General features: G+C 34.5%; 1 protein-coding gene across 1 annotated transcript; it reads left to right on the top strand.

Moving 5' to 3' along the window:
* The first annotated feature begins 10 nt into the window (after positions 1-10).
* Positions 11-23908, top strand: LOC145305372 (uncharacterized). Its single transcript, XM_080146990.1, has 5 exons — positions 11-14; positions 439-968; positions 10120-10308; positions 11271-11721; positions 20548-23908. Exons 1-5 carry the CDS (start codon positions 11-13, stop codon positions 22074-22076), a joined length of 2703 nt encoding a protein of 900 aa, XP_080003116.1. The 3' UTR covers positions 22077-23908.
* Positions 23909-24710: the final 802 nt, after the last annotated feature.

Consider the following 24710-nt stretch of genomic DNA (forward strand, 5'->3'; position numbering starts at 1 on the left):
GTAGGGTATCATGGGTTAATACTTTTGATATTTAAAAAAAACATATTTTTATGGATCATGAATGGGGATGGTCATAGTGGAGGGGCCTGTCTTGGACTCATTAAGATCAAGGAACTATAAGTTGATCAAAAATCGATTTTTAGAGGAGCGGTTGGCACTGACCCTACATCTTATGAAAGAAATATTTGAAAAACACCCGTTATTTTTCAAAAGTTAGTATGGTGCTGACCGTCTTTACCCCATGACTGGTATTACCCCACAATACCCTACATACAAATGACAATATCTATGCACCAAAAATAGAGAACTGTATTGCTGCCCATGAAAAAAAAATCATTGTCTTTGGTTATTGCAATAAAAGAATTATTCAGAATAAGTATAACATTTCTTGATACACTTTCCAATCAAAATATTTTTTTAAATGATAAATTTAAATAGCGCAAAACTTAGGATATTCAGATACCTCTACGCCTACTCAATTGACTGCTCCTTCAACCGTGAGTCCATTTACCTCTGTGGCTCCCACAAGTGTTTCTTCCAGTTCCTCTTTGGCCGCGCCAGTAGTTCCCTTACCACCTTTGGTACCAACAGGACCCCAACCAACATCCCTTGCTGCGCCAGGTGCCCCCCCGTCAACTTTACCACATTCTGGTGTCAATCTTATAGGTGCACCTGGATCAGCAATACCTCCGACAACTCAATTACCGCCACCGGCCCATGGAGGAGCAGTTAAGCAACTACCGGCTCCCACTGCTACTTCACAACAGCCACATATAGGTTCTGTGTCAGCAGCAGTCTTAAATAGTAGTTCAGTTACAGGAAATCATGACCTACGAGAAACCCAAAGAGGTTTGCATGGAGCCCATGCTGGTCATCTGGCTCCTTTAGGCTCCAGTCAGCTGGCACCTCCTAGTGGAGCAGTTCCAGTCTCTACAAATGTTTATTCCGGTTCTGCAATTTCATCAACGGTAAAACCTATTACACAAAATATTTCCATTAAAAGGGGGACGTAACTGAAGCTTTTTTGATGCAGGGGGGGGGGGGGTTTCTCAGGAACCACTTGATGAACCGTGTAAATTTTTTGGACTTAAGCTTTTATGGGTATGAACATCTTCTGGTTTCAAAGTCAACCCCCTACCCCCACTCCCTAGCCCCACGGGGCTCAAAAACCCCCTAAAAATGAACCTAACCTTAATTTTCTCAGAAACCATTTGACCAATAGGGATCATTTCTTAACCTTAAGCTTTTATGGTTATAAACTAACTTCTAGTTTAGAAGTCACCCCCCTGCCGCCAACCCCTAGCCCTCCGGGGCTACAAAAAAAACCTTAAAAAGAACCTAACCTTAATTTTCTCAAACCATTTGACCAATAGAGATGATTTCTTTAACTTAAGCTTTTATGGTTATAAACTAGCTTTTGGTCTAGAAGTCACCCCCCTGCCGCCAACCCCTAGCCCTCCAGGGCTCAAAAAAACCCCTAAAAATGAACCTAACCTTAATTTTCTCAGAAACCATTTGATCAATAGGTATGATTTCTTAACCTTAAGCTTTTATGGTTATAAACTAACTTCTAGTTTAGAAGTCACTCCCCTGCCGCAAACCTCTAGCCCTCCGGGGCTACAAAAAACCCTAAAAAAGAACCTAACCTTAATTTTCTCAGAAACCATTTGACCAATAGAGATGATTTCTTTAACTTAAGCTTTTATGGTTATAAACTAGCTTTTGGTCTAGAAGTCACCCCCCTGCCGCCAACCCCTAGCCCTCCAGGGCTACAAAAAACCCTAAAAATGAACCTAACCTTAATTTTCTCAGAAACCATTCGACCAATAGAGATGATTTCTTAAACTTAAGCTTTTATGGTTATAAACTAAATTTTGGTTTAGAAGTCACCCCCCTTCCGCTAACCCCTAGCCCTTCGGAAATCAAAAAAACCATAAAATGAACCTAACCTTTATTTTCTTAGAAACTATTTGATTAATAGAGATGATTTCTTAAACTTAAGCTTTTATGCTTATAAATAACTTTAGTATAGAAGTCACTCCCCTGCCTCCAACCCCTAGCCCTCCGGGGCTCCAAAAAACCCTAAAATGAACCTAACCTTAATTTTCTCAGAAACTATTTAATCAATAGAGATAATTGCTGAAACTTAATCTATAATGCTGATAAACTTCTAGTTTCGGGTCACCCCACTGCCGCCAACCCCTAGACCTCCGGGGCTCAAAAAAAACACTAAAAATGAACCTAACCTTAATTTTCTCAGAAACCATTTGATCAATAGAGATGATTTTTTAAACTTAAGCTTTTATGGTTATAAACTAACTTTTGGTTTAGAAGTCACCCCCTGCCGCCAACGCCTATCCCTCCGGGGATCAAAAAACCCATAAAAATGAACCTAACCTTTATTTTCTCAGAAACCATTTGACCAATAGAGATGATTTCTTAAACTAAAACTTTTATGCTTATAAACTAACTTATAGTTTAGAAGTCACCAGCCTGCCTCCAACCCCTAGCCCTATGGGGCTCAAAAAACCCTAAAATGAACCTAACCTTAATTTTCTCAGAAACCATTTGATTAATAGAGATGATTGCTTAAACTTAAGCTATAATGCTAATAAATTAACTTCTAGTTTTTTGTCACCTCCCTGCCGCCAATCCCTAGCCCTCCAGGGCTCAAAAAACCCTTAAAATGAACCTAACCTTAATTTTCTCAGAAACCATTTGATTAATAGATATGATTTCTTAAACCTAAGCTTTTATGCTTATAAATTAACTTTTAGTTTAGAAGTCTCCCCCCCCCCCCCCCCCTGCTACAAACCATTAGCCATGCTGGGCTTTAAAAAAACCTAAAAATGAACCTAACCTTAATTTCTCAGAAACCATTTGATCAATAGAGATGATTTTTTATGTGTATAAACTACTTTTTTGTTTGGCAGATATATGGTTATAAACTAAATTTTATTTTAGTAGTCACCCACCCCATAGCCACCCTGGGCTCAAAAACCCCCTAAAAAATATACTTTTGCTTAAATTTCTAGTAATTTTTTTTAGTAGGCTTTCAGAGGAATAACCTAACCTCAGTTTTCTCAGGAATTGCATTATTAAATGTGCAGATATTTTGGATTTCAGCTGTTATGGGAAAAAAAAGAGTTGGGACTCTATACTTTGTTAATTAAAAATTTTGGTAAAGCAATGCTTTTCTCTAACTAGGTTTGGTCTGTAAGGGTTAGCTTTTTTTCGTTAATTTAGACATATTATAATTGTCTTCTTGATTTTAAACTTGGCATGATAATTTCTATAGCATTTAGGTAAAATTTAAAAAAACGTAGCTACTCTATAATCATTAACAGAAAGTCCAAATGTCCATTTTAAACATGCTGATTTCTAAACTATAAGTTAGTTTATAAGAATAAAAGCTTAAGTTTAAGAAATCATCTCTCTTGATGAAAAAGTTTCTGAGAAAATTAAAGTTAGGTTCATTTGTAGGGTTATTTGAGCCCTGGAGGGCTAGGGTTTTGCGGCAGGGGAGTGACTTCTAAACTATAAGTTAGTTTATAAGCATAAAAGCTTAAGTTTAAGAAATTATCTCTTGATTAAATAGTTTCTGAATAAAAGGTTAGGTCAATTTTTAGGGTTTTTTGAGCCCCGGAGGGCTAGGGGTTGGCGCAGGGGGGGGGGGGGGTGACTTCTATACTAAAAGTTAGTTTATAAGCATAAAAGCTTAAGTTTAAGAAATCATCTCTATTGATTAAATGATTTCTGAGAAAATTAAGGTTAGGTTCATTTTTAGGGGGTTTTTGAGCCCGGGAGGCCTAGTGGTTGGCGGCAGGGGGTTAACTACAAACCTAAAACAGGTTTATAAGCGTAAAAGCTTAAGGTTAAGAAATCATCTCTATTACACTGCGAATTTTAAAAGAAAAAAAGTTGACCCTCAAAATTTCACCTTAAAGTGATACTTTTCTAATAGTTTATAGTCCACTAACTCGTAAGCAGTAAGAATTCAAATCCATTAAGTCCCTTCTAACGAGATATTGGCAACTTTTTGCACACATTTTCGCAAACGGCAAGGGGGGGGGGGGGGAAGTTCTGACACTTTTGCGTAAACGGTGATTATATGCTTTGTCTTTGGACTGAGAGGATAGGTTATTAGGGATAAAATCATTCTTATATGATGAATTTCCCCCAGATTTAAGATTTTTTGGATAGGCCTCCAGGTTCCGGAGCTCCAGGCCTCCAGGTTGTCTCTCTACAGGTAAAAATGAAAAAAAAAATTTTTTTTTAAGAGTTAGATGTCGGCTTATGAGACAAAATATGTATGTTTTTTCTTCAAATATGTGAATAATAAGTATATTTTGTTTAATAAGTTAACTTCTAACTCTTCAAAAAAAAATCTTATTTTTAATTTTTACCTGTACAGAGACCACCTGGAGGCCTGGAGCTCCGGAACCTGGAGGTCTATCCAAAAAATCTTAAATCTGAAAGAAATTCATCATATAAAAATGACTTTATCCCTAATAGCCTATCCTCTCAGTCCAAAGACAAAGCCAATAATCACTGTTTACGCAAAAGTGTCAGAACTTCCCCCCCCCTTATTTCCTTTATTTGAAGTTTTGGATAATAACATTTTCATATAAGTTTTCAGTAATAATCATTTAAGATCCATCGTTGAGAAAAAATAACTAAAAAAAATGTGTTTCCATGCAAAATAAGCGTAAAATCTAATGATTTTAAATATTTGCGATTTAATGGTAAAAAAGAATATTTTTTGCTTTTTGATAGCCTGAATATGTTTAATTTTGTTTTTTATATAATCTATTCTTTGAAAAGACATGCATATTCTTGCAGATTTTAAAAAAATTTAAAAAATCAAAAATCAAAATTAATCAAAATTTATCTATAGCCTTTGAAAAATACTTTGATATTTTTAACCTATATAATCAATAAAATCAATGAAAAATAAAAAAGTTTCATTAAACAAACTTTTGGAAAAGGTTTAAGATAACTTCATAAAATTAGCATTTAAGTAGGATATTTTTCTTGTCTATTTTAAAAATGCAAATTAAACATAGTTAATGAATATTTAATTAGCAAGAATAGTAATAAAATATTTCAATAACTACTTAAACCTTTTTGTGGCTATGTTATTTATTTAAACAGAAAATCTATTTTGTCAGAATTATAAAAATAATGAAATATTTTCAAACAAGCTTGCAAAATAAACGTAATTTTATCAAACTTCCTCACAGTTTTTAGAAGATATTGTTGTAAAATATTAATTATTAAAATAAAATCTTTAGTTTACAATGTTTAAAACACCTAAAAGTAAATTCTAAGCAAAATTAGATTTATTCTCTAGATTTAGAGTAGCTGCGCTAATTAAAAAAACATCTAGTATTGAAACCTACAGCTGATCAAAAATCAATAGTCATAAATTGGTGGTTTACAGATATCTAAACATATATATACACCTTACAGATTTATTTTTAAGATGGAATGTAAAGTATATTATACGAGATGTCATTTAGTCAAATTTTAAACAAAATAATTTTCATTAATTCATTAACAAAAAATAATGTTATAAATTTAAACTCACAAAGAGACTATTGTGTATTTTAATATTATGTTCTTTCTGCAATCTGATTCAAAACAAACTTTTTCTCTCATTCAAGTCAGGGATGAGTTTAGTACCAAAAAAAATAAAACAAGTTGAAATACTTTTGATTTAAGGGGGGGGGGGGCGTAATGACATAAGCTCTTAAACCGTGAGCAAAATGGTCTAAATATTGAGCTAGACCCTTCAAACTTGGTATATAAGCCTAGTCCTATAGGTATTACATCTAAATGGCAAAAAAATCCAAAATTTTTTATTTTTAGGTTAGGTTAGGTAAGAAAAACCCTGCGGAAATGGGGTTTTTAAGGCTTTTTTTGGTCTATTTTGATGTGGAAACTTGCCTTAAATTGTTTTCTCTTAGGGTTTTAACTTAAATACACTGTATCTATTCATATGGACATTATTGAAGATGATTCAGCAAGTTGGGGACCGACCCCAGGGGGCTAGGTGGGTGGCCCGCAGGGGTTAAGATCATTTTTCCCAATATATTTGTTGTGTTACATCAAATTATAGGTTTTTTAGGTCAAGGAACTCAAATTCAGAGCTAAAATAAGCATAAGACTAATCTGAAGCTAGCCCCAGCGGGCTAGGTTGGTGGCCCGCAGGGGTTAAGTGCATTTTTTCTAATATTTATCTTGTTATATATCAAACTATAGGTTTTTTAGGTCAAGAAACTCAAATTCTGAACGAAAATTAGCATTAGACTGACTTGAAGCTAACCCCCCCGGGCTAGGTTGGTTTTCTGCAGGGCTTAAGAGCATTTACCTAACCTAACCTAGAAACTTACTTATATTTTCACAGGTTTTTTTTCTTGAATAAACTGTGTCTATTAATGAAGACTTTATTTAAGATGATCCAGCAAGTCGGGGACAGACCCCAGCGGGCTAGGTGGGTGGCCCACAGGGGTTAAGTGCATTTTTTCCAATATATATGTTGCGATACATCAAATTATAAGTTTTTTAGGTCAGTTAACTCAAATTCAGAGCTAGAATTAGCAAAAGACTAATCTGAAACTAGCCCCAGCGGGCTAGGTTGGTGGCCCACAGGGGTTAAATACATTATTTCCAATATAGATCTTGTTCTATATCAAAATAAAGGTTTTTAAGGTCAAGAAACTCAAATTCAGAGCTAAAATTGGCATGAGACTTACCTGAAGCTAACCCCTGCGGGCTAGGTAGATTTTCCACAGGGCTTATGTGCATTTTACCTAACCTAACCTAGAAACTTACTTATTCTTTTTTGTTTTTTTCCTTGAATAAACTGTGTCTATTAATGAGGACATTATTTTAGATAATCCAGCAAGTTGGGGACCGACCCCAGCAGGCTAGGTGGGTGGCCCACAGGGGTGTAGTGCATTTTTTCTAAAGTATGTGTTGTCATACATCAAATTATAGGTTTTTTATGTCAAGAAATTCAAATTCAGAGCTATTTTAAGCATTAGACTGACCTAAGGCTAACCCCCGCGGATTAGGTGGGTGGCCTGCAGGGGTAAATTTTCCAAATTATGTGTTATACATCAAACTATAGGTTTTTAAAGTCAATTTGGAGCTAAAAAAACACAATAGCAACCTGATGCTAGTTTTTTCGTGGTAGGTGGTATACATTAAATTAAAAAATTGTATCCTATTAGCATATTAAATTCTTCCACCGCTAACATTGTACTATCAAAATTTAAATTCTTTCAAATATATGCCATATAAATGTAGTTTAACCAATTAACCAGGAAAAAATATGCAGTTCACTAAAAGTTCAAATGCATTTTGTGAAACTACCCCTTTGAATTTCTGGATCTAAAAAACCTATAATTTTATGTATGACAACTAAAAATGCACTTAACCCCTGCGGGCCACGCACCTAGCCTGCTGGGGTCTTAAATCTTAAATAATGTTCTAATAAATAGACACAGTTTATTCCAGAAAAAAAACCATAAAAAAACAAGTAAGGTTCTAGGTTAGGTTAGGTAAAATGCACTTAAGCCCTGTGGGCTACCTATCTAGCCCGCTGGGGTTAGCTTCAGATTAGTCTAATGCTTATTTCAGCTCTGAATTTGAGTTCTTTGACCTAAAAAACCTATAATTGGATTTATCACAACATATATATTGAGGAAAATGCACTTAACCCCTGCGGGCCACCCACCTAGCCCGCTGGGGTCGGTCCCCGACTTGCTGGATCATCTTAAATAAAGTCTTCATTAATAGACACAGTTTATTCATAAGGTCCTCATGAATGGACAGTTTATTCTAGAAAAAAACCTAAAAAAAATAATAAGTGTAAGTTTCTAGGTTAGCTTAGGTAAAATGCACTTTAGCCCTGTGGGCAACCCAGCTAGCCCGCTGGGGTTAGCTTCAGATTATTATAATGCTTATTTTAGCTCTGAATTTGAGTTCTTTGACCTAAAAAACATATCATTTGATGTATCACATCATATATATTGGGGAAAATGCACTTAACCCCTGCGGGCCACCCACCTAGTCCGCTGGGGTCGGTCCCCGACTTGCTGGATCATCTTAAATAAAGTCTTCATTAATAGACACAGTTTATTCAAGAAAGAAACCTGTAAAAATATAAGTAAGTTTCTAGGTTAGGTTATGTAAATGCTCTTAAGCCCTGCAGAAAACTAACCTAGCCCGGGGGGGTTAGCTTCAGGTCAGTCTAATGCTAATTTTCGCTCAGAATTTGAGTTTCTTGACCTAAAAAACCTATAGTTTGATATATAACAAGATAAATATTAGAAAAAATGCACTTAACCCCTGCGGGCCACCAACCTAGCCCGCTGGGGCTAGCTTCAGATTAGTCTAATTCTTATTTTAGCTCTGAATTTGAGTTTCTTGACCTAAAAAACCTATAATTTGATGTATCACAACAAATATATTGGGAAAAATGAACTTAACCCCTGCGGGCCACCCACCTAGCCCCCTGGGGTCGGTCCCCGAATTGCAGAATCATCTTAAATAATGTCCATATGAATAGATACAGTGTATTTAAGTTAAAACCCTAAGAAAAAACAATTTAAGGCAAGTTTCCACATCAAAATAGACCAAAAAAAGCCTAAAAACCCCATTTCCGCAGGGTTTTTCTTACCTAACCTAACCTAAAAATAAAAAATTTTGGATTTTTTTGCCATTTAGATGTAATACCTATAGGACTAGGCTTATATACCAAGTTTGAAGGGTCTAGCTCAATATTTAGACCATTTTGCTCACGGTTTAAGAGCTTATGTCATTACGCCCCCCCCCCCCCCCCCCTTTGATATTATTGTATAATATTTTCTTTTATATATAATTTAAGAAATATATTTATAAAATATTTACCTGTCATAAAGACGACATCTAAAAACAACATCCTTATAAGGAAATTAAAATCTATTTTCAAAATTTTCAAATTCATTTTATGCTTAAGAAGGGACGAGAAGGAATTGAAATTCAACATTAACTTGTTATTTTGCTTGTATATTTATCATATTTGTTTACAGTTTATTGGTAAAGTTTGGTAATACTTTATTTCGAGTCTATCCCATTGTGATTAGTTGAATGGTTTCTGAGAAAATAAAGGTTAGGTTCATTTTTAGGGTTTTTTGGAGCCCCGGAGGGCTAGGGGTTGGCGGCAGGGGGGTGACTTCTAAACTAAAATTTAGTGTATAACTATTAAAGCTTAGGGTTAAGAAATCATCTCTATTGGTCAAATGGTTTCTGAGAAAATTAAGGTTAGGTTCATTTTTAGGGTTTTATGGAGCCCCGGAGGGCTAGGGGTTGGCGGCAGGGGAGTAACTTCTAAACTAGAAGTTAGTTTATTATCATAAAAGCTTAAGTTTAAGAAATCATCTCTATTGGTCAAATGGTTTCTAAGAAAATAAAGGTTAGGTTCATTTTTATGTTTTTTTTTTGATTCCCGGAGGGCTAGGGGTCGGCTGCAGGGGGGTGACTTCTGAACCAAAATTTAGTTAATAACCATAAAAGTTTAAGAAATCATATCTATTAGTCGAATGGTTTCTGAGAAAATTAAGGTTAGGTTCATTTTTTGTTTTTTTTGGAGCCCCGGAGGGTAGGGGTTGGCTGCAGGGGAGTAACTTCTAAACTAGAAGTTAGTTTATAACCTTAAAAGCTTAAGTTTAATAAATCATCCCTATTGGTCAAATGGTTTCTGAGAAAATTAAGGTTAGGTTCATTTTTAGGGGGTTTTTGAGCCCCGTGGGGCTAGGGGGTGGGGGTAGGGGGTTGACTTTGAAACCAGAAGATGTTTATACCCATAAAAGCTTAAGTCCAAAAAATTTACACGGTTCATCAAGTGGTTCCTGAGAAACCCCCCCCCCCCCCTGCATCAAAAAAGCTTCAGTTACGTCCCCCTTTACTATACAAGTCTTCAGAGTTAGTTTTCTCACCCATATAAGTCTAGTTGCGTGGTTTCAATAATGATAACAACACAGAAAAACTTTAAAATAAACCTACTTAAATTTTTTAAAGGTTCTTAAGTTAACATAACATTGACTAATATTAATTTTAATACATTTCTAGATACGAGACATTCCAAAACTTGGCGGGCCCAACTCTCTATTTTATCATGCAGCTAGTTTGCCTGGTGGTAGCTCAGCTACTGGCGGTCAAGCAGCTCCCCACTCCACAGCAGTGGCTGCTACAACTGCAACACTCCAATATGCACAGGCAACTTCAGCAGCTTCCAGACAGTCTAGTCCTAGTAGTAAGGTAAATCAGAAATTTATTTTTGAGATTCTAAAAGCAAATTTTTTAAATAGAGTCTATTCTTGCATCTGTCCATAACGAATCGTTAACATAGATGTTCTAGAATGGACTTCAGATTACGGTAACAGTATTATAGAAAGAGTACCAACTCCTTAACAATAATTATAAAATCCGAATTTCGTTATAAAACTTAGTATGAGTAATCCTTGGTAGGTCTATTTTCCAAACAGGAGTTTTCAACCGGTTCTAGCCGGTAGCCGCTGGTACTAGAAATTTAAAAAATGGTTTTTGGTATCATTTCACATTAGTTAGAGCAAAAATTTGTTTTAAAATTGATTCCTATGTAAGAGTGGGGAAAGTTTTGACACATTTGCGGAAACAGTGAGTATAGGCTTTATCTTTGGTCTGAGAGGATAGGTTATAAGGGATAAAATCATTCTTATATGATGAATTTTCCCAAGTTTTGAGATTTTTTGGATAAGCCTCCAAATTCAGGAGCCGCAGGCCTCCAGGTGGTATCTGGACAGGTAAAAATAAAAATTAAATTTTATAAATCTTATAAAAGAAAATATGCATCTTTTATCTTTAAATATGATTGTAAATATCATTAAAAAATTTGCATATTATGTTTTACAAGTTGACCCTTTAAATTTTTTTTTTTCATTTTTGCCTGTTTGGAGACCACCTGGAGGCATGCAGCCACTGAACCTGGAAGACTGCAGCTCCTACACCTGGAGGCCTAACCAAAAAAGCTTAAAACTTGGGGAAATTTATTATATAAAAATGATTTTATCCCTAATAACCTATCCTCTCAGTCCAAAGATAAAGCCTATACTCACTGTTTACGCAAATGTGTCAAACTTCCCCACCTCTTATTGATAGATTTGCCCAAAAAATAGCCAAGAAAAAGACGGCTAAACGGCTGACCCGTTAGTTATAATTTCAAATTATTTTACTTTAAATAGAAACCTGGAAAGTGGAACGCAATGCATGTGCGCATAGCATACGAGATTTACAATCATCAGCAGAGAGCCAAGGCTGGAGGAAATGATCCCTCGCGTCCTCCTCCTTCACAACATCCAGTTTCCAGTGCTAGTAATAGCAGCAACAGTATTTCACACCACACAACCTCCTTGTCCTCCTCTAGTCTTCACCGTTCAATATCAGCCAGTGATTTAAAGCGTCCATCCTCCTCTTCAATACCTTCAGCTGTTCCAGCGACTGCCAGCAGTATAAGCAGCACCACAACTACAACTACACGTATGACCGGAGCTGTAGTAACTGCACATTCAGCTACTGCAGCTATGTACGGAGCGGCAGCGGCTGCAGCTGCAAGAAGTAGCTATGACTTTATGGCTGCCAGCAGGAGTCCCTATGGTCCAGTAGCTCCAAGTTTATATGCTTCACATCCATTAGGTGAGTAAATTTCAATAATACAGAATTAAATTCTTTTAATCTGAAACCCAGAAAAATCTAATATGATCGAGTAGAGAAGATTATGTCAAATATTTCAATTTGTAATTTCCAGCCACGTCAAAGTACATCATTTTCGACCAAAATACAAACTTAGAAATTTGCTGAAAAATGTCAGTACATTTTAACACAATCAAATGACAGCCATATTTTTGATGAAAAAATATTGTCTGAAATTATATCAAATTGTCTGATATGACAAGAAAAAAAATTATTATTGGCGGTAGCTGCGGGAACGCCACTGTTTCTCTGCTAGATACCATCTGGTGTAATCAATGTGAAAATGGCACTTAGAATCCGAATTTCGTTATAAAACTTGGTAGGAGTAATCCTTGGTAGGTCTATTTTCCATCACAAGCACTATACATCATACTATTTACCGCAAACAGGAGTTTTCAACCGGTTCTAGCCGGTAGCCGCTGGTACTAGAAATCTAAAAAATGTTTTTTGGTATTATTTCAAAAAAATGATTCCTATGTAATTAGTGATAGATTTGCGGCTAAACGGCTGACCCGTTAGCTGTTACTTTTCCAACTTTTTGTTCTATTTAGGGAAAATAAAGCTATCAAAGATTACCCATGGCAAAAAAATGCTGTAAAATGCAAAAGTACAATAATTAAACTGTTTACATCATTACAAGTTGCAACTTTTTACATCTTCATCGATACAATATACTTTTGTTGAAACAACGGTTTCAATTCAACAAAACATTTGTTGATATTTCATCAAAAAATGCTTATCATTTTAAGGTTTTTTTCCATGGTGAAACTTAATTTTTATAGTCGGTATAACTACATTAAGCATAAGCTGCTGGATAGGTGCTTAGATTCTCTTGCTCTTGCTCGTGCAAAGTTTCCGTCTCAATACAAAATTGTTTAAAAATCAAAACCTTATTTTATTAATTACAGGCTGGCCACAAACATGCTATTTCCACTATTTCCGCTATTTCCACTATTTTTGCATGCTATGCATACTATTCCAAAAAATTATGCTATTTCCACTATTGTCCAAAACTGCATACTATTTCCACTATTTTCCAAAAACTGCATACTACATATTTGCCACAATTTATTTGTATGTCAGATAAATCTTCAATTTTTAGGTAGGTAATTAAAACAAACTGATTTTTTTAGATCATGAAAAGAAAGTGAAGTATCGGGTTTTATCGCATTTTCGCAGTATCTTTTATCCTATTTGTAGCCCCTGCGGGGGGCTCTAACACTGCGGGGCAATCATTACCACTTACCTAACCTGAAATAACTTATCAAATGCTACTGTGAAAAAACGGCAAACTCGCTACTTTGTTTTCAATTTTTTTAGAAATGTTTCCAGAAGAAAGTAGTTCTTCAGTTCAGATTGTTGTACCTTTTTTGAAAGTTATTGGTATTTCCACATTCAATGTAAAGATATCTTCTTTTAAATTTTAATAGCATTGAGGATTACTTTTATTATTAAATGATCCTATAGGTAACTGAGGTTTATGATCTCTTAACTAGTATAAATCCTCTGTTTTTAGGTCCTTTTTCACATAACAATTTTAAATGGCTGTAATTTGAAGCTAGAAAACCAATTTTTTCAGAAAATGTTTTTGTGTGTGTAAATTTTATGTTAGGAATCTCGATAACATAAATTTCAGCAGCGGAAGCTGTACTTAGCAGCTGCCAGCCTTGGCTCGGCAGGAAAACGGTGGATATTTATGAAATTTTAAGACCTCATGTGGACATGTTGGAAAAGCTTAAGTTTAAATTTAAAGTCAAAAATTTCGGTCAAAGGATCCTTTTAAACAGTTCTGGAAACCTGGAGGATCAGGACGTGCAGGATCAAACCTGGAGCCTTAAAATGTTGCCTATATACATATACATGATATTTTAGTATTTTGGTAACATAAAATGCTTTCTTAAACTGAAATATTTTTACTCTTTACCTGAATGATCCTGCCAGGTTTGCTGGCATCCTGTGCCCGCTAAGAATGAGATATTCATAAAATTCTTACTCTCACTTTAGTGTCATACCCAAACCCATTATTTAAGTCACTCGGTGCCTATTAGATCAAGGTGGGGGGGGGGGGGGCTCTCAGGAACCAAAATTATGAACCTTGCAGATTTTTTGGACTTAAGCTTTTATGGGTAAACTAACATTTAGTTAGATGTCACCACGCTTCTACTCCCCCTAGCCCCACGGGGGTTAAAAAAAGCCTTTAAATGAACCTAACCTTAACTATCTCATAAACCATTTGATCATGAGAGCAGATTTTTTTGGACTTAAGCTATCAGAGGTATAGTTTAAGCTAGAAGCAACTCAAGCAACCTCAGTTTTCTCTAAAACCACTTAATAAACCGTGCAGATATTTTGGACTTAAGCTTTTATTAGTGCAGACCAACTGTTAGTTTAAAAGTCATTCTCCCTCAGGGCTCAATAAAACTCTAAAATGAACCCGACCTTAATTATCCCTAAACCATTTAATCATAAAAGCAGATTTTTTTTCAATTTAAGTTATCAGAGGCATGAGTTATAATTTTAGCAAGAAGCATCACCTTAGCCCCAATCCCCCTAGCACACTGGGACTTTATGAAACCCTAAAAATTGACCAAACCTTAGTTTTCTCTTTGATCACATTTGAACCGTGCAGATATTTTGAACTTAAACTAAGTGTATAAATAACTTTTAAGTTTAGAAGTCATTCCCCCTGACCCCCCCCCCCTCTATGCCTCCAGCCTTTTAGAGCTTTATAAAACCCTAAAAATGACCTGGAATCTTTCAATTGACCAACTTTTAGTCTAGAAGTCAATTTGATGTCCCCTCCCCCCTAGCCCTACGTGGCTCAAAAAGACCTTAAGATTAACCTATCCCTAGTTAGGTATCTCTTATACCATTCGATCATAAGAGCAGTTTATTTTTGGACTCAAGCTGTCAGAGGCATGAGCTATAGTTTATGCAAGAATCAACACCTGAAGACCCCCCCCCCCTCCCCTGCCTGCATTTTAAGTCAATAAGTTGATTTAAAATGCTCATTATTGTGTTTAAGATGCATGCTATTTATACTTTTTTGTTTTAAATGCATGCGATTTCATACTATTTTATGGAATTTGTACATACTAATGCATACTATTCACTTTTTTTCTGCATACTATTTTATGCTATTTTGAAAAAAAAGTCTGTGGCCACCCTGTAATTATTTAAATTACTTTGATCAAATATCAATGTAAGTCTCCATAGTTGTTAAGCCAACAAATAGGTAAACAGCTCAAAAAAACTGTGAGCAAAATGGACTGAATATTGAGCTAGAATTTTGAAACTTGGTACGCCTAGTCCAATTGGTGCCCATATCTAAATGAAAAAAAATCTTAAAGAAGGCGTTTAACTTTTTGGATTTTTATTTAAAGTAGCTAGTCAGTGTTTTTAGTAAGTAGTAGATGTAAAACGGTCCATAGAATTTAAATATGCAATCGTTTCGTTTTATAGACCTCTTATTTTTGAAGTAATTTAAGTTTGTTTGTTTTTTAAATTAAGTTGTTTTTAGGGTACTAAAGCGCAACAAAAAAAGAAGAAAATTGCAATTATGAACAAAAATAGTAAAATCTTTAATTTGATAATTTACTATTTAAATTCTGATGATTAATCATTGAACAAATCGATTTTTTTAACCTCGGTGAACAAAATTTTTGAACTTAAATATATCATAATACAGGCATAAAAAATATGTGTTTATATATACCTTTAGAATGAGAAAATTATTACGAATGAAGTAAGGTGTCAAATTAAAAATCTTACTATTTTTGTTCAAAATGGCAATTTTCTTTTTTTTTGTTGTGTTATAGTACCTTAAAACGATTTAATTTAAAAAAAACTTAAATTACTTCAAAAATAAAAGGTCTACAAAAAAAAACAATTGCATATTTAAATTCTATGGACCATTTTACATCTACTAATTATTAAAAACACCGACTAGGTATTCTATGTAAATAAAAATCAACAAAGTTAAGACACCTTCTTTAAAATTTTTACTATAGGGCCAAAGTTACTTTTACTGAAGTTTTCCGCTGGCGACAATTATTTTCTTTATTGCATTTGATTTCTCGCCGAATCAGGCAATTTGGAATCATTTGAGACCATGTATTTTTTTTTGTTTATCAAGGTATATCATAAATTCAGTGCTGCTCCTGTGCTTTTAAAGATATTGAAACAAAATCGTCGTAGGTTGGTCAGTAAAAAACAGTTGAATAAAAAACGGCGGCGGTACGCCACTCCCGTCATTTTCTGCCACAAATTCTTTTTTTAATGCATTTCTCGCCGAATTAGGCAATTTAGAATCATTCGAGACTTTTTCAAATTCTCGTTAATCAAGGTATATCTGAAATTCAGTTACTTCTTCTGTGCTTTTGAAGATATTGGAATCAAATCTTATTTGGTGGGTAAGAAAAAATTAACATAGAAAATCACAATTTGACTGCCGCTCCCGCCGTTTTCAGCAGCCGCCGCCAAATTGTTTTAGTGTATTTTTCGCCGATTCAAGTGATTTGAAATCATTTGAGACCATGTTGTTTATTTGTGGCAGTGGTAAATGGTGGTGAAAGGCGGGAGCGGTGGTCTCGCCACTATTTTTAATTAAAATATTTTTTACTGATCAACCTGAAAAGATTTTGTTCCAATATCTGTAAAAGCACTGGAGAAGTGCCTAGGGTAGCGTGGAGTTATTCCGGTAGTGGGGTACAATTCCGGCTACCCCTACCAACTTTTTAAAAACCGGTTTTTACGAAGTTCTAAATCTTTCCGAGAGATCTTCAGAAAAGTTGTAGTTTATTGCCTTTACTTTCATTTATTACTTCAGCTAATTTTTGTTATATAACCCCTTCTATGATTTTTTGCCCTCAAAAATGGACAAAATAGGCTGTTCTAAACCTTAAATTGTGAAAAAATGGTAAGTCCCAGCGACCCCAGTGTTTTTGTAAATGAAAACTATGGACTTCAGTTATCGTTTGCAATTGGAGGCGTTGTTTTAACTTAATTTTTTTTAAAAATTTCATTTTAAAAAATGTGGGGATATTCCGGTCAGCATTTTATTCGTAAAAGAGGTTGTTTTCGATTTTTTGCACGGTTTATATTTTTTTTATGTGAAATCGGCTAGGATTGAGCTGGAAAGGTGGCTAAAGAAGGCTCTTTGCATGCCCTAACAAATGGGTTCTATCTCCAAGATTTAGAGTACATATTCAAGATTTTGAATTTTTCAAAAATTTTTGAGGAAAAAATTACTTTTTTCAAAAAATTCCAAGACCTAGAATCAGAAATTGCCTCTAATTTATGTATAAAGCTTAAACATAATCATATAATAAAAAGAATGATTTTTTTTAAAGTTTGCATGAAAAAAAATGATGTTTTTTTGCAATTCGACCATCTTTTTTCAAATGGGTAAAGGCGGTCAAAAAATCCGCATGAGACCGATACAGTTAGAAAGCCAATGACCTAAATTTTGCATTTATAGTTTAAACTGTTAATAAAAACTATTTTAAGGGGGTGTACCACCCTCCCAAAGTCAAGTGACCGGAATTAACCCTCGCGTGGGGTAATTCCGGTATAGGCCAATCGCCGATTTTTGACCAACTTCTAGTTGCGAGATCTTAATTGGACCAAGATAGGCATCATCCTCATTGCATATCATTCTTTAGCGATCAAAATACCTGGAAAAAGTTTTTTGGGAATATGTTTTTTTGGGTAGAAGTAAAAAATTGACCGGAATAACCCCACACTACCTTACTGAATTTTATTTAAGATACACCTTGATAAATGATAATTTGAAAAAATGACACCCGCAGGGTTGCTTGTAAGGGGTAAAGTTTTGAAAAAATAACATGTTTTCATATGATTTCAAATTGCCTTATTCGGTGAGAAATGCAATAAAAAAAATTTTGTTTGCGGCGGCGGAAAACAGCGGTTGACGGCGGGAGCGGCGGTATCGCCGCTGTTTTTTATTTAAATATTTTTTACTGACCAACCTAAAAGATTTTGTTTCAAAAGCACAGGAGCAGCACTGAATTTAAGATTTACCTTGATAAACGAGAATTTGATAAAAGTTGCTGCTAATGGAAAAAAAATTAAAAAAAAAAAAAATCATGGCCCAAATGATTTCAAATTGCCTAATTCGGCGAGAGTGCAGTAGAATTTTTTTTGGCGGCGGTGGAAAAATGGCGGTAAACGGCGGGTCATCGATAATTTTAAAAGTAACTTTGGCCCTATAGTAGCTTAAATCCGAAGTTAGCTCAATTTTGGTCCAACCGTTCTCGAGTAAAAGGAATCCGTTTTCATGTAAACTAATTTTGTTTCATTTAGTTTGCATAATGAGCCAGCAATAATAAGTTGCATTTCTTGGGTAAATTATATTGTGTAAAAAGGGGGGGGGGGGGTTAATGCAACCATCTCGTAATCAGTAAGCAAATGGCACTTAGAATTCGAATTTAAATCTGAAATTTTGCATGAGTAATCCTTGGTAGGTCTATTTTCCCTAAATCGAACAAAAAGTTGGAAAAGTAACGGTTAACGGCTGGCGGCTCAGCAGTTTTGCCATTTTTTGGATATCTATAGTACAAATTATTCACGAAACCTATCTCCACCTTATTCTCGTTGCCACTCCAAAACGCTATTAAACGGTTCTAGACAGTATCTGTTGGTACTAGAAGTTTCAAAAATGGTTATTGCTATTATTTAACATGAATTAAACCAAAAATATGTTTTAAATAGTTGATTCCTACGTAATTGATGATGAATTTACCTTGAAAATAGGCTAAAAACGGCTAAACGGTTGAGCCGCCAGCCGTTACTTTTCCAACTTTTTGTTCGATTTAGGGAAAATAGACCTACCAAGGATTACTCATGCAAAAGTTTAGATCGAAATTCGAATTCTTAGTGCCATTTGCTCACTGATTACGAGATGGTTGCATTAACCCCCCCCCCCCCCCCCCCTTTATTTACTAGTATAGCGGGAAGCAATAAGTTAGCTATAAATAGTTGACATACTTAAGTTAAATATATAATTGTCTATAGATTTTATACTCGAAAAATTTCGTGGCTTGTATTGCTTGAATGCAAAAAATAAACAAAGGTTTTTGTCTGCTAGGAATTTCTGTTTAAGTTTGACGAATTTTGGGGTCAGATGGACCATCTAGATATACAGCATGACCCTCGAAAAAGTATTTTTAAGCATCTGCAGCCCTTATTTCTCGATGAATTATTAAAAAATGCATATGTCCTTGTTCTCTATAGTATTCCACGTAAGTAGATATAAAAATATTTTTTTTACCTCCATTAACACCGGAGATTTTTAGTGCTAAAGTTTTGAAAAAGTGACTGAGGAAAAAGTAACTTTTAACATGAAACGACTTTTTTAGCAAAATTAAGCTAGAAATCCTTTTATTTTTGTTACTAGCAAGAACTTTATACAAAAATGAAATAAAAAAGGGAGAGGTCATTTTCTAGTAAATCCCGTAAAGGTGTGTGTTATAAGGCCTAAAAATAGTAGTAGAACGATAAGGTGCTCTAGATATATGTATTCCCTATTGAATAGAACAATAGGGAAATTTTTTTTTTTTTTTTGATAACCGTACCTGGATTATCTAAAAAAAATACGAAATTTCTATCAAACGCTTTGTTTGGCTCAAACTGACAAAAATTTTAAAAAAATATAATTATAATAATAATGTTTTCTATAGGTACAAGGTAAAAGTTAAGAACAATCTATACCATTAAACAAAGGAAGAAGTCATTCTTTACAGGTTGATTTATTATAATTATATTTTTTTTTATTTGTGTCAGTTTGAGCCAAACAAAGCGTTTGATAGAAATTTCAGATATTCCAGGTACGGTTATCAAAAAAAAAAAAAAAAAATTTCTTCCCTATTGTTCTATTCAATAGGAAATACAAATATATAGAGCACCTTATCGTTCTACTACTATTTTTAGGCCTTATAACACACACCTTTACGGGATTTACTAGAAAATGACCTCTCCCTTTAGTTTTTGAGTAAAAAGCATTTTTTTACACATATTTTTTGAGTCTTTTTAGTTTAATGATATTTTGAAAAACTTGCTTATTAGGCAAAATTGTTTAAGATTTAAAAACCAAATAAATCTCTATGAATATAGCAGGAAAATTGTTTTTGTTTTACAATCCTAACTTTAATAACAAAAAAGTTATAAAGAAAATGAAAATAAACATAATGATTTTTTAGTCTAAAAAGCTTAATTTACCCCCTATTAAATAATTGAGATGTCAGAAAAGTAGGCGGAGCAACTGTCATAATTAATCCTTTTCTATAAATAAGGGTTAATAAATAACCTAAAATTTGCAAATAATCAATTCATTCAGTAGTATTTTTTGCCATTAAAAATTTATATTTTTTGGTAGAATAAAAAAGAAATATTTAGTTAACTTGTTTTTCTTTGTGTCTCATTATTCAGTTGCCAGAAAAACATAATATAACCATCCAAAAAATAAGAGAAACAAAAAAAAATTCTTTTTCTCAGTCACCTTTTCAAAACTTTAGCTCTAAAAATCTCCGGTGTTAATGGAGGTAAAAAAAATATTTTCATATCTACTTACGTGGAATACTATGGAGAACAAGGACATATGCATTTTTTAATAATTTATTGAGAAATAAGGGCTGCAGATGCTTAAAAATACTTTTTTGAGGGTCATGCTGTATAATGTCATTCTCTATGGCTAAATCCGAATTTTTATGAATATTGGATTGTTTAATGTAAACATCATTATTTGTTTAGGTTATCCTGGTTACCCATCGCCATTGGGGGCACATCCAACCCCACCTTTTGGTGGGCTTGGTACTCCACATGCCAGTAGGCCTCCAGCAGGTGCGGGCTCAGCTTACGCGGCTTCAGCACCACAGCAGTACAAACCTAGCAGTGTTCCTGCTCAACATCCCTCCATAATAGAACGCGAGCGCCGTGAACGAGAAGAACGCGAGCGGCGTGAACGCGAAGAACGTGAACGCCGGGAGCGAGAAGAGCGCGACAGACGGGATAGAGAGGAACGGGAACGTCGCGAACGAGAGGAGAGAGAGCGTAGGTTTGCGGAGCAACAACGTGCACGGGATCTTGAATTGCGTGGTGTGCCAGCTACAAGTCTGCACTTGCCACCTAAAGGCGATAAGGAAAGAAATAATGGAGCAGAATCAGACAGAGACAGATCTCCGATACGTTCAGATTCTAGTCCACAAATTATAGAGGTAGGTCCACCAAGTAAACCAGATGATCACCTTCACATGGGAAGTAGTTCTAGCATGCGTAAAGAGGACGCAGTGCTAGACATGACAACAAGACCAACTTTATCGAGCTCTTCCAGGCCACATCCCCCTTCCTCAGCTGATAAACCTGGCAGCAGGGGGGCTGCAAGCAGTTCTGGCGGTGATGACGAAATATTTATTGTAGCTGAAAAGGAAGGAACTCGTCCTCGTGGTGGAGGAGTTGCTCCTGGTCCTCATTCAGGATCTGATCCAATGCATCACCGTCTGAATGGTCTTGATGACCCAAGGTTGCATACTCGTAACAGTCCAGCAATGCTGAATGGCCCTTCTGGAGCTGGCGGTCACAAACCTGGCAGCATTCCTGGTCTACCACCAACTAGTTTAGCAGCTGCTAATCATGCTAGCTACTATTCAAGATCCCTACTGAGTCATGATCCATACTTGGCAGCCTTAGCAACTCCAACTTCAGCCTACAGTCTAGCGGCTAGTCACCATCACCAATTGGCAGGACTCGATCCACGAACAGCAGCACTGATGCCTCAACCGTTATTAGGAAACGTACCTGGGGCAGGTGGGCTCGGAAGGCCACCTGCAAATCCATATGATCCTATGTCAGCTGCTGCTGCCCTTGATCCTTTCCGTGATCCCTACAGAGACCTGTTTAGAGACCCTTTGCGCGAAGCCAGAGATCGTGAATTAATGGATCGTGCTAAAATGATGCAACAATTGGCTGTAACAGGATATTCATTACCGCCTGGATATTATTCAACACTGCCAGGAGCGGGTTCTGCTCATGCTGCCTCATCTAGCCTCCATAAGCTAGTTACGCCGGGTATGTATCCGCCGCCACCTCATAGTTCAAGTGCAGCGGTTGCAGGGCTGCCGCCTCCGATTGGACTTCATGGCCTAATGGGTGGACTTCCACCAACTCATCCAACCCCACCAGGCCTTAGTGGACATCATTCTGCCTCCGCTGTTGGACTATCAGGACACCCTTCTTTGGGAATTAATGGAGCTCAAAGTTATAAAGATCCTACCAGAAGGTGAATCTGATCCAAGTTTGAATGGTGAAAAATTATGATACATCACAATTTTTTTTTTTTTTTAAGTGGACCTGTGAATTATTGACACTAAATGTTGTCAAAGCACAAATTTTGTTCATAATTTCCAAATGAGGATTACATTATTCTAGGCTGTGCTATATTCACTATCATTATTATTCAGAATATTATGATATTGTGGAATTGTGTCCATGACAAGAGTCATGAGTCATGTGAATACATGACATACAAATTAAAATCTATGTTTATGAAATAACTTGTTATAAATACAAGCTCCAAACTATGTAATGCATGTATCGAAAATAGAAAACAACATTAAAGTAATAAATCACAGAAAATTGTCTATATAATATAAGAGACATACATCTATTATACAGTATTCTGTAAATATTTTTAAAAACATTATTAAAAAAGTGTCTATAAAAAAAGTGAAAACATAGAGTTACCACCTCTTTTTGTATATTGTTAATTTGAAGTTTAACTAGTGAATCTCACGTAGAAAAATCTGAACAAAAAAGGTGATGTTAAATTTTTCAGTTTTTATTTACTATTTAGTGATAAAGTACTAATAGTATCTTAACAGTTTCATCTCACTTTAAAATGAAATACATTTCACGGCCTTGATCATTATTGAAAAAAAGACTGCTTTTTTTAATCAGTGAGCAGAAAGAAATAAACATAAAATCTTTAACCAGCTTTGTGATATTAGATGCCAAGCTACTTTGTTTCAGTACTTTTGAGTATTAGTTAAAAAATTAAGTTAAATATTTCCTTTCAAGGAAACAATCTTTTAATTTGTATTTAAAACATTTTTTATGTTAAAACCTATAATGTGACACTTAAATAGGAAGAAAAATTTTTGTAAAATAAGATTTTTCTACGCCTTGCAAATTTTTTATAAAGATTATTTTTCTCAAGTTTTTTAGCAATATTAAAGTGCCCAAAATTCCAAAAATTTTAAGTTGAAATTAAAAGAAAGTTCAATAAAAATCCTTAAAAATTACAATTTTTAAAAGTTTTTCCTATTAGTTTAATTTATGCAACAAAAAATAAACTAAAAAATACAGTAAATAGAAACCTTATTATTAAAATTTTGAATACTTTTTGGTAAAATTATGAAAATTTTACAGAAGTAAATTCTTTGTTCCAACACTCTTGGACTTAAAATACGAGAACTTTTTAATTTAATCCTAATATTCCTGGTCTATTTAATTTTTTGTTGTTGATTTTTAGCATAGTTTTTTCTTTAAAAAATTTATTGTTTATAGCAGGGATTTTACACGTTGTCAAAAGCCTGATTTTTTTAAAGTTAAATAAAACCTAAGTCTTGTATTAAAAATATTAAATTCTATTCAGTCAACTATTCAGACTAAAGCAAGAAAAAGGTTGTTGGCCTAAACGTAAATTTTCCTTCATTAAAACAGAAAAATTTTAATTTCAAAATTAATACAAAAGACCTATACATTTTGTGAACTAAATTTCTTTTCATTAACAATACTATAGGTATGAGGTAACCTTAAAGCTAAAAAAAATTATCTTTTACCTAGGATAGTTTTTTTATAAAGTATAGTTCTGTTGAAAGAATTACTTTTAATTATAAAATTGAGGAGACAAATTTCTTGCTTCTTAACCCTGTATTTAAAATTAAAGTATTATTAAAAATATTTGCAGCCTTTTACGGATTATTATTATTAAAAAAGATTTGTTACTAAAATTGTTGTACTAAAAATTACTATGTCATTTTTTATGCCTAATATTATTCTACAGTTGATACTTGGTAAAGTTATTACTAAATAGGTAATAAAATTATCTATGCTATTTGTGTTACTAGGTTTCCAGCTACTCTACAAATGTCGATTTATGAATAAGGTTTGTCAATAAGAAACTTTTAGCCAATTCATATCGTTTTAAAGGTAGTTATAAGTTGCAAAACTACTCAAAAATGTGTTTTAACGGTCCATCCGTCAAACAGCCCGTAACATTATGAAGGTAATGCTTTTTTCTTGGCTGTTATATAAGATAAAATGATGAAACTACTTGTCAATATTTTCGATTTTATTCCAATGTTATCAGTAATTGACAGATTTCAGAAGAAACATGAATTAATTTGTCTGGATATGAGCTCACAAATATGCCTACAAAACTGGCTGCACTTGATTTATTGTTGACTGGTATTCATAGAAAGTCTATCTGCATTCAGCTAAAGATCTTCTTGTTTACCCAATATCGCTTAGTGTATGCTTATTTTTAGTAGCGAAGCTACTCTATAATTTGAAATGTCCGTTTGTCCATCTGTCTGAATCGTTTTGGGGAAAACGTGATTTTCTCAGCTCCCATAAAAGATAGAAAGCTGAAATATCTCGTCAATATTCCCATCAATATGGAGCATAGTTAAGTTTTAAAACTGATTTTCTTGGCTCCTATAATAGATAGAAAGTTGAGACTTTTTGTCAACATTCCTATCAATATGGAGCATAATCAAGTATAAGACATTTGTAGTCGTTAGACTACTTTTAAGCAGCTTTTTAGCTGCTTTTATTTTTAAAAAATGATTTTTTCGGCTTACGTAAAAGATAAAGGCTGAAACTTCTTTTGAACATTTTCAGCAATATAGAGCATA

This window comes from Acartia tonsa, chromosome 14, assembly GCF_053477335.1.
Source record: "Acartia tonsa isolate MP-2025a chromosome 14, ASM5347733v1, whole genome shotgun sequence".
Classification (NCBI taxonomy): Eukaryota; Metazoa; Arthropoda; class Copepoda; order Calanoida; family Acartiidae; genus Acartia; species Acartia tonsa.